Source organism: Neltuma alba, unplaced genomic scaffold, assembly GCF_004799145.2.
Source record: "Neltuma alba isolate B1F8T4 unplaced genomic scaffold, ASM479914v2 tig00013196_pilon, whole genome shotgun sequence".
Taxonomy (NCBI): Eukaryota; Viridiplantae; Streptophyta; class Magnoliopsida; order Fabales; family Fabaceae; genus Neltuma; species Neltuma alba.
In genome coordinates this window covers 54,510-66,264 of record NW_021637501.1, presented here as the reverse complement: position 1 = coordinate 66,264, position 11,755 = coordinate 54,510, and the positions used below count along the sequence as shown (strand labels likewise).

At 32.8% G+C, this 11,755-nt stretch overlaps 1 protein-coding gene across 1 annotated transcript; it reads left to right on the top strand.

The window, feature by feature from the left end:
- The first annotated feature begins 998 nt into the window (after window positions 1–998).
- LOC114735277 (uncharacterized) lies at window positions 999–2,468 on the top strand. The gene has a single exon (XM_028922959.1). The coding sequence runs from the start codon at window positions 999–1,001 to the stop codon at window positions 2,466–2,468; it is 1,470 nt and encodes a 489-aa protein (XP_028778792.1).
- Window positions 2,469–11,755: the final 9,287 nt, after the last annotated feature.

Genomic DNA, 11,755 nt, shown 5'->3' with positions numbered 1-11,755 from the left:
AGTTTATGTACTTCTTTATGATTGTTAAATCAGGATTTTGAATGTGCTATGTGTTTAGGTGTCTAATGCTCTTTGTTTTGGAGTAGATTCGGTTATGATTTTCGATTTGTTCAAATCAGATTGTAACTGAGTTGATTAAAAATCTAATGGATGCTGTTAGTATTCATCTAGGAGCTCTGAATGCATTTCATGTTCTTAATCTGAGAAGGCATATTTAGATTTATCTTTCTAATTAGTGCAAACGAAATATGAATAGACAATGAAGGCTAGGGAATTCTCCGAAGGAAGTTTTCTCAATCTGTTGATTTCAATTCTACTCTTTTGATATTCTGCTTCTGATCATTTTCTTTCTTATTCTACTCTTCAAAGAAATTTCTGAACAAACAATTTGCATAGGATAATTTTCTTCAACTTAATTTGTTGAACACTCTTTTAACTGATTTTCAAGGAATCTTAGCTCCTCAAGAGATCGACCTAGGACTTGCACAATTACTACATATTTTTTTTTGTAAACTAGAATTTTTGATAAGCTCCTACGACAGAGTCTATCAATTGGCGCCGTTGCCGGGGAGCTTTGTCTCCTTGGTTCTCAGTTGCTAGAGTGTTTTGTAATCTGCCTTGAATTTTTTTTTATAGAATTTTTGCTCTTCAATCTGTTATTAAAAAAAATTCTGGTTTCTGTTTTGCTGTGATTCTGCTTAGAGTTGCATTATTTTGGAGATTTTGATTCTGCTATCATTTAGTTTTATTGCTGCTATTTTTGAAAAAAAAAAAAGAGGAGAGAAAAGTTTATGACCAGAAATAGGGAACTTTTACCTTTAGATCCAGATCTTAATAAGACTTTAAGGGAATTGAAAAAGAGCAAACACGTTAGAACTGTAGGTTTGGAAAATAGGGAGGAAACATCTCACATAACACCCACTAGCCAATCAAGTGATTCTAATAATTTTTCTGACTCAGATTCTGCTGCAGGTGAATTTATAGACAACCATTTCATTATGGCTCAAAGAAACAATGCAAATGAGGATGATACTAGAAGCATCAGAGACATAAACAATACTGCTGCCCATTGTACTCCTAGAGGTTTCTATGCCAATGCTGCGAATTTTGAAATCAAGGGATCTTTGATTAGTGCTCTTCCAAGGTTTTATGGCCTGGCTGGGAATGATGCTTATTTGCATTTGGATACTTTATATTCAGTGTGTTCAGCCATGAAACCTCCTGAAGCTAAGCTGGAAGATGTGCTAATGAAGGTTTTTCATTTCTCACTAGAGGGAGGAGCTAAGGAATGGCTTCATACCCTACCTCAACATTATGCTACACTCACATGGGAACAATTGCAGAAAACCTTCTTAGACAAATATTTTCCAGCCTCACGTATCTCCAAGCTAAGAAAGGCCATTTATGGGATTTCACAAAGAGACCAAGAATCCTTGTATGACTATTGGACAAGGTATTTGACTCTAATAAATCGCTGTCCAAATCATCAGTGTAGTAAGTCAAACCTTGTGCAATATTTCTATGAAGGCTTACTGCCCTCTTATAAGATGAGTATAGATGCTGCTACAAATGGCTCTATTTTTGCTCTTACACCTAATAAGGCCTGGGAATTATTGGAGACTATGGCTAACAGCAATCAACAATTTTACACAAGAGATACTGCAGGTGTTAGTGAAGTTACTACAGATAACTCTCAAGATATGCTGGTTCAGTTGTTGTCAAAAATGGATAAAAGGCTAGAAAGGTTGGAAAATGAAAGACAACCGAAGGCTTGTAATGCTGTAAATACTTCCCAAGCTCTAGTGGGACCTTCTTGTACTCACTGTGCATCACCTATGCATACTAGTGAGACCTGTCCTGCACACTATGAAGACCTAGTAGCCATGTATCCGAATAGACCAAATCAGTTTCAACAAAGAAATCCCTTTTCCAATACATACAATGAAGGATGGAGAGATCATCCAAATTTGAGATGGAGAGAAGGAGGGGAAAGGGCATCTCAAGGGCTGAATAGGTTTCAAGAGAGTAGAAATTCTGCAGAAAATCAAAGGGCTATGGTACCTCTACAAGGAGCTTCTTCATCAAAGAATGATGAGAATTTGACCAAGATATTGTCAACTATGGAAGAATTGGGGTCTAAATTGGATTGTACAAATGCAGTGAGTAATTCTAGGTTTGCTGCCTTGGAAAATAAGTTTGAGCAGTGGGAGACAAAGTCATCAAATCTGAATAGTTTTGTTACACAAATAGCTAATACACTCAATGAAGTTCAAGCAAAAATAGGAGGTGCACTGCCATCTAATACTGTAATCAATCCAAAGTCCTTAAATGCTATAACATTGAGAAGTGGAAAGCAAGTGAAATTTGCCACTGATGACAAGGAGGATTATAATTCTCAAGTTGCTGCCCATTTTAATGAAGGAGAGAGTGATTGTGAAGAAGGGTGTATGAAAGAGAATAGTGCTTAAGGACATTTATTGAAGTCTGAAAGTGGGAAGGAGAATCAATTACGACCAAGGGCAAGAAAGATGATAAATCAATCTGATATGGATGAAGTTGAAGATTCTGAACATCAAACCTGCACACATCACCACTTTAGTAAGGATGAGGGAACTGTCAAGGAAGAAAAGGAGCAGCAACTGAAGAGGAAAAATAAGGAGCAATTAAACTCTACTGCATCTGAAGCTGTCCAAAATCCAGAAAAAGAGGTAAGAATTTCAGAACTTCCATTTCCTAATTCCTTTCTGCTTAATAAAAAAATTTCAAATGAAAAATTAGAAAAAGAAGCTTTGAATTTGTTTAGCAAGCTAGAAGTCAATGTTCCATTGCTGGATTTCTTGAAAAGCATGCCTAAATACATGAGATTCTTGAAGGATTTGTGCACTAATAAAAGAAAATGTAAACCTAATGAGATGGTGCAGATTGGTTCTAGTGTTTCAGCTTTATTCAAGCCACAAATTCCTGTAAAATGTGCTGATCCTGGAGCATTTAGTATTCCTTGTACCATAGGTAAATTGAACATTGCTAGTGCCCTTTTAGATTTAGGGGCAGCAATCAATGTAATGCCTATGTCTATCTACACATCTTTAGGCATTGATTCTATAAAAAATACTAGCATGATTGTTCAGTTAGCAGACAGAACCACTAGAAAACCTTTTGGACTGTTAGAAGACATATTAGTAAAGGTAAAAGATTTGGTTTTTCCAGTAGATTTTTATGTCCTTGATATGTCACGTGAGTCAGTCTTTGAAGGACCTTTAATCTTGGGAAGGCCATTTCTTCGAACAGCAAATACAGTCATTAGCATGAAGGATGGGTATATTACAATGGAAGTAGGTGATCATGTAATCAAATTTAATGTCTATGAAGCTATGAGACACCCTTTTGAGGATTATTCTCTTCTTGATCTAAGGGTTATTGATGTTTTCATTGATGAATCTGCTGCTGAACATGCATTGACATTGTGTGATGAAGATAATTTGGAAATAGTAGAACCTGAATTGACTACAACTGAGATTGATTCCTTCTTCTTCTCTGATTATTTTTTGGACAGCAATGATGACGTGTGTAGTATTAGCCAATTCTCGGTTGATAGCTCACTTTCCATCTTGCAGTCTTTTTCTTTTGATACTACTTCTTTTATTAGTGCCACTAACTCTTTACTTTCAAGTGATGATTGTGGAAGACAAATTTTAGCTGAGTTTGCAGAGGCTGAATCTATTGCAAAGAATGAGTTGAAAGACTTTAAAGCCTCTTGTGATGAAGTTTTAAAAGATGCTGTCATGGATGATTTGGACAAGGATAAGCAAGCAATTGTTTCAACAAGAGATGATGTTAATGACAAGTCTACATTGCAGCTACCTCTAGCATTGGGTTTAGAGAAAACCCAATCTGATTTAATGCTTGATTTAAATTCTAAAATTTCATTTCAAACTATTAAACACTTTTATGATTTACTTTCTGAATTTGTTTTAGGTCCAGAACAGTTTAAGAACAATTGGAGTTTGCCTCTGATGAAGTTCATTCAAGAAGCAAATCAGTAGCAGAGGCATCAATAAGAAAACTAAACAAGACCTAAGTGTTTTAAATTGGTTACATTCATTTGAGTTTGATTCCCCTCTAGATCACTCACTTGCTGTTTCTGATCTGAACAGGGTGAAAAAGTTTCCAGAACAGATGAAGACTTGGGTAGGAGCTTTGGAACTGCAAGAACTGATTCCATCAGTCATCAAACCACCAGATTTGGATCTTAAACCTTTACCTTCTAATCTGAAATATGTGTTTCTGGCTGAAAACAATAAATTGCCTGTTATAGTAGCTAATTCACTATCTGAATTTGAAGAGCAACAATTAGTCACAGTTCTAAAAAAAAATATGAGAGCTATAGGCTGGTCTTTAGCTGATATTCCAAGCTTAAATGCTTCCATTTGTACCCATAGAATCTTATTAACAGAAGGTGCTAAGCCTATAAGACAGCCACAAAGAAGATTAAACCCCTTAATTCTTGAAGTGGTCAAAAAGGAAGTGACTAAGCTACTTAGTGCAGGAATTATATACCCTATTTCAGATAGTGAATGGGTTAGTCCAGTGCATGTAGTACCCAAAAAAAGTGGCATAACTGTAATAAAAAATGAGAAAAATGAATTAATACCCACTAGGGTGCAAAATTCATGGAGGGTATGTATTGACTATAGAAAATTAAATGATGCAACAAGAAAAGATCACTTTCCTTTACCTTTTATTGACCAAATGCTTGAAAAGCTAGCTGGAAAAACTAACTATTGTTTTCTTGATGGATTTTCAGGTTATTTCCAGATTCCTATAGCACCTGAAGATCAAGACAAGACCACTTTTACTTGTCCCTATGGGACCTTTGCCTATCGAAGAATGCCCTTTGGGCTATGCAATGCTCCGGGAACATTTCAAAGGGCTATGATGGCCATATTTCAAGAGTTTTTGGGGTCATCCATGGAAGTTTTCATGGATGATTTCACTGTGTATGGTGATGACTTTAATTCTTGTTTAGAAAATCTGGATAAGATTTTAGCTAGATGCATAGAGAAGAACCTCATCTTAAATTTTGAAAAGTGCCATTTTATGGTTGAACAAGGCATAGTGTTAGGGCATCTTGTTTCTAGGAATGGTATAGAAGTAGATAAAGCAAAAATAGAAGTTATATCATCTTTACCATATCCTAAAACCTTGAAAGAACTTAGGTCTTTTCTTGGTCACTGTGGTTTTTATAGAAGATTTGTGAAAGACTTTAGTAAAATTGCCTCTCCACTATCCAAACTTTTGCAAAAAGATGCTGATTTCAATTTTGATGAGGAATGTAAATTTGCATTTGATAATCTGAAGAATATGCTTGTTTCACCACCCATACTCACTGCACCAAATTGGGACTTTCCATTTGAGTTGTCTTGTGATGCCTCTCATGCTGCAGTAGGTGCTATGTTAAGTCAAAAGATTGATAAACTATCCAAAGTAATTTCATATGCTTCAAAAACTTTAGATAATGCTCAAATGAATTATACAACAACCGAAAAAGAGCTTTTTGCTATTGTGTTTGCTTTGGACAAGTTTAGAGCTCATCTTATTACTTCTAAGGTGGTTATATATACTGATCATTCTGCTATTAAATTTTTGTTCAAGAAACCACAATCAAAACCAAGGTTGTTAAGGTGGATGCTTTTATTGCAAGAGTTTGATGTTGACATTAGAGATAGAAGTGGAGCAGAAAATACTGTTGCTGACCATTTAAGTCGTTTACCACCTGGAACTCAGGGAGTTTATGCTCCTGACATAACCTGTGATGATTTTCTAGATGCTGTTTTGCTTGCTTTAGCAGTTAACTCCTTCTATTTAATTTTTCTCAAAATCAGCCTTTTATCAACATAATTTGGCTTTTATTATTTTAAAGCTAACCTCTATACTTTCAAAGGTCAAGAACAATTTTAAAATTTATAATAACAACTCGAAATAATTTTTCTCATTTTTTCATGAATTATTGAGGCCTCTAGATTTTTAAAATAATTCATTTGGGCCAATTTTTCTTAATTAGCCAAAAATACTAGTAATTACAAAGAATTCTAAAATAAATTATTTTTTTACTCCATTTTTCATGAATTTTTGAGAATCTATAGAAATTTTGGGCATAAATTTCAGTTTTGCTGTGTTTTGACTAGAACTTTTCAAAATGACAGTCCGGTCCTTTCCTGGGTTTTATCTCAAAAATTGTTTCATCATTGTTTCGACTACACTACCTAACCCTTGCTTAGTCCTAACTTCCTCATCTTCTAGGTGACAATTAATAGGATATGACATTTCTCCTACATTCACTTTTAGAAAATTGTGTTCTAGCCAGATTTTATAAACCAAAGCCCAATGTGTGCCTTAGCAAACCTATAGTGAATGGCACAGAAAAAGTGGTTATTTTTCAATACAAAAAAGAATTACCTAAATGTAAGATCATTTGACCCTCTAAAACTCCTAATTTCCCAGACTGGTCAAAAGGTCTAGAGATATGAACTCCAATTATCAATCTTAGTGATTTCTAAATTCAACCACTTAATACCTCAATTTTCTCCCTAATCAAATCTTAATTACCTCTAAATCTTGAGATTAAATTCTTGGATGTCACACTCTTGATGACACATAGCCTATTACCACTTTCTTTGCCAGTGCTTGAAATCAAATAAAATATGCATCAAATTTAATATATTGTTTGTGCATGGAACATTAGGTTGCTAGCCAAGGACTTTCGTACTTTTGTGTTTTCATGCTAGATTTTAGAAACTATGGTTAAGGAAAATTATAACTCCTTTAATAATTATTGCAACCAAGCTAATTATGCTACCAAATCAGTCAAGTCATGATACTATGATTTAGTACTTGAGTGTGCTTGATAAAACCTTGATATAAGGGCTCTCAAAAATTCTAGAATTAAGCTATGTAATACAATGGCTTAACCCTATGTCAATTCTCTAAGAAGGTTAGTTTCTTGGGATTTTAGTCAATTAAATTCCAAAGACAAATTATTGAAATAAAAAGGGTATGTAGATTACCTAAGTAACCTAGTCACCTAAACTATTGTTTATTTCATTTTCTGATTAACATAAATAAGAATGACATAATATGAATGAGATCTTCCTGAGATTAGTACATAGCTCTCACTGCCTTATAGAATTTATGGAGTTTATACTTAGTTCTTAACCTAACCAAGACACCAAAGCAATTATCAATCAATTCAATCCCACAATCAGGTTTAAATGAGCCATAAAGCACAACTGAATCTACTTTAGATCAAGCAGCATTAGACACGTAAATGCACTATAAATCATACTTTGAGTTCAAAAATCTAAATGGAGAATATAATCTAAATCATGCTTAACAAGACAACTCAAACACACATGAATCATAAATCTAGAGGAATGAATTTGATATAAAACTCCTGATTCTAGTCGAAGCTCTAACATCACCTACTCCTCTTAGGAAGAAGAAGACAAATTACCATAGATGGCTTAAAGATGTCCTCCTCTGAGCTTGGATACTTTATCAGCCATGGCTGATTTGGACACAGAAAACTAGTTCGACTGGAAGGAAAGGTGGGTTAAATCAAAAGAGGTGATGATAGAGAGTAGAAGAGATAATGAGACGATGATAGTTGAAAAGATGATAGAAGTAATGATTTGTCAATCAAAGATAGAGTACACAAGGTGAATCTAATTTAGAGAGGTTTAAAGCATTGCGTATAAGTTGGTTGTTAATTTTCATTTTTGCAAGTCTTTTCAATTCTCCATATCCTTTTCATGAAGAGTTTTCAGAGTCAAGCCCTTAGACTCCTAGAAGTGGCCCTACTTCACTCTTACATAGGTAGACTCTATTAAGAGCACCACCATGATTAATACGCCAATAAATATATGCTTATAGGTCCATTAAGAGGCAAATTAAATCTCAACCTTTCCCTTTTGGATCTCATGGTTACCAAGTACTCTTCAACCTTGGGATGTATGAAAATATCAAATACTTGTAATTGCTCTAATAGCGTACTTTTGCCATTGAACTTAAAACTTGATATGATGGTCAAGTGTGAGTTGGGTTTCCACTATCGGTGATCAAGGGTTATAGGGCTTCAATTCCATCCCCTTCGATGTTTTCATCACTATTCCCCTTACTAGGCCTTTCGTCAGAGAATCTACAAGATTTAATTTAGAACTTATGGATATTACTCCATTCATTATTACATCCTTCACAAAATTATATTTCAATCCAATATGTTATAACTTCACATTATAAACTTAGATATTTGACTATTGCAATGAATAAGCATTAGTACAAACTTCATACCGTAGTCAAATAATGAAGAAACATAATAAAATCAAAATTATTATCATGTCAAAGGTATACAAACAAACCATGACACATTTTCTATTAAATTTACCATCACAAATAAAATATGAATTTTACCTTTATTCTTTCATCTATTTACCAAAGTCTTACGGACCACCCTTCCTCCGCTACTTTTACTCTCTCATAAGCGTTGGCTAGTGTCTTTCATATAAACTCATTTACCGAGTCCATCTTTTTGACAAGATGATTTCCAAATTACTCAAGAGAGAATCTTCTTTCTCTTTTTTTGATGCTTTGAGACTCTTTCCAAAGTCTCCTTGTGAAGGAGGAAGTTTATCTATGATTGATGAGATAATAGTAGATTCTCCCATATGCGTATTGCTTTAAAATTAATCAAAACATGCTCAATTTCACGCATATGTCTTACAATAAAATTTTCACCAATCATTCCAATCAAAATTAGAAAACAGCATAATCACCAATTTAATAAAATCAAAATCTATCATGTTCCTTTATCATGATTAAAATTGCATGATTTCACACGCAAAACCCATATGATTTAAAGTAAAGTAATTGCGTCAAACCAGATCATGAATAGACTACATGAATCTATAAAATACATTCATTTATAAATCATATGAAATAAATAGAGGCAAACCGAAACTTATCTGTTTCTTTTGCCATTGAGCATATAAATTTATGCGATACAACTCCGCTGTAAAGTCGTTGGATCTAACCATCCATTTCTTCTAGCAAGCAAGATCACACCATTTCATCAAAAAGTTTCCTGCTTCAAATCTTTCCAACTTCACAACATTTGTAGTCAACTCTTTCAAAGAAGCAATTTGTACTTGCAAATACTAAGCCTAAAGATTGTTAGCAGGACTAGTTCTCTAAAGAGTATAAGAAGAAGAGATGAAGAAGAATGTCACGCAGAATGTTTTCAAGACGTGGGCAGTACTTTTCTTTAGGTCTAATTCATCTCCACCTATTCTTATCTTATAGGGTACAAGTTGTATTGACCAGCAAATTTCTTTCAGGATACAATGAAGATCCTTGAATATATATTGCACTTCCAAGATTCAAGCAAAGACAATAATGACCTTTATAAAGTGATAATTTGACTTCATATCTGCGTACACTCAAAGACAAAGGCAATGGATTTGATCTTAATATGTTTGTGTTTGTGTTGTATTGTGTTATGCGCAAATAAAGTGATGGTGAGGGGTTTATATAAACCATGGAATGATATCTTGAAGAAATGCCTTTTTGGAATAATACCTCATTAATTAAAAAGTCACAAGCATATGTTGGTTCATAAATCAAGATATTTAAATAAAGGGAGAATTGCAATTAGGTCTCATTCAAGGGAATTAAATGTAAAAAGGTCCTTTGAAATCATGAAATTATTCTGAAGTCCCAAGAGACCTTTTTGCAATAAATTTTATTTGTTTAATTACCAAATTACCCTTCTTCTTTTTTTTTTAAATTTGTATTGACAACTGAAAGAGCAATGGTTGACAACTCAGGATACAAGGATTGACAACTATCGCGGCTGGTTTGACAACACATTTTCTCAGCATATCACACCATAAGTTGTCAAACCAGTCGCGATAGTTGTCAATCCTTACACCCTGAGTTGTCAGCCACTGCTCTTTCAGTTATCAATGCAAACTTTAAAAAAAAAAAAAGAGAAGGGTAATTTGGTAATTAAACAAATAAAATTTATTGCAAAAAAAATTTTTGGGACTTTAAAATAATTTTATGATTTCAAGGGACCTTTTTGTGTTTAATTTCCTTGAGTGGGACCTAATTGCCATTTTCCCTTAAATAAATAAAAGATATTTAATTTGTAGAATTTTTTAGTATTGTAACTTTCTACATAACTCTTCGTATAAATATATTATTTTATATGAAGACACAACCTTCCAAATAAATTTATTAAATTATATGAAGATATAACCCTGTATACAAATTTACTAATTTAATAAATTTACATAAAGACATGACTTTTTAAAAATACATCTCTTTGTTTTAAAAATATTTCAACAACTCGCATGAAATTTGAGATTGGGATGCAAAAAGAGTTTTTGAGTGCAAAATGTAACTCATATTTGCATCGTGCGCGGGGTTTGTACTGGTTTTATTAATAAATAGTGCGAGTAATTAGTTATCTTCTAATATATATAATTCCAATTTTAGAATATTCAAAGTATTAAAAGAGTTTTATCTCACTAGCTAGCGCATCTACCTTACTCAACCCCGGTCGGTGGGATCTGATTCTGCTTTTTGAAGACCGAAAAATGCAAATTCCCCAAAAAAAAAAAAAATCATAGACTTGCATCATTTGTTTGGAAAAGTAACAATACCTTTTTCCGATGATTTTTCAGAATATATATATATATATATATATATATTAGTTTGGAAGGTGCTGCCGAGGTACAGCGTGTGCGTTTTTCTTTCTTTTTCTTTAAATGTTAAAGACTTATTAATAGTTAATATAACAAAATTATTTAAATAATAATTAATATCAAATTGATTTCGTAATTTTAAATATTTTTGTTTGCCATATATTGTTTTTTGCCAAAATATGAGATACAGTAGTACTACCTCTGGTTTTAATTATAAGACCTCGTTTGTAGACTATAAACAAGATCTTATAATTAGGACTGGAGTTACGTAGTACATGTTGCTGTTTTATCTGAAAACTTGTATGGATATTCAATACATTATGCAGTTCAAAACTAATGATATCGCTTAAGGCTAATGAATATTGTGATTTGTTAGAACATTTATATCATACATGGATATGTTTTGGAAAATTTATCATACACGATATGTTAAAAATCTATTATATATGTTAGAAAATTTAGTTATCTTATATCATTTAGTTATACTCACACATCAAATATCATAAAAAGTCTAATAATATTGGGTTAGATATTTGACCATTGGAGTAGTTTCGTAAAAACGTGTTCTACATTAATTAGTCATAACTCGTTTTATTAGGATTTAGCTCAAGCCAATGCGTATTATTAAAATCTTGTGATCTATTTTACTATCTCTTGTTTTTAATATAAGATCTAATTGACTAATTTGAAAATATTAGAAAAACTAACCAAATTACTTTAAAATATTTATATTAATTATTTTTCTTCAAACTAAGTTGTTACAGATTTATAAATTGATATATAATCTAACCATATACATAAATATTTCAAAAAAGATTATATAACATATGATATAATTAAGTAATTTATTTAGCTTCCTTAATCACTCCAAATTAGTTAATTAAATCTTATATCAAGTAGAGGTATTATCATTTTAGAATACAAACTTGGCAAGTCAAAATTAGAGCCCAACCACCCAAGCAATTATTTTGTCAAATTCTTAATCAATGCCTAAC

Bases quoted from the DNA above. Each gene is read 5' to 3' on its own strand.
- LOC114735277 (XM_028922959.1), top strand. From the start codon at position 999: ATGGCTCAAAGAAACAATGCAAATGAGGATGATACTAGAAGCATCAGA.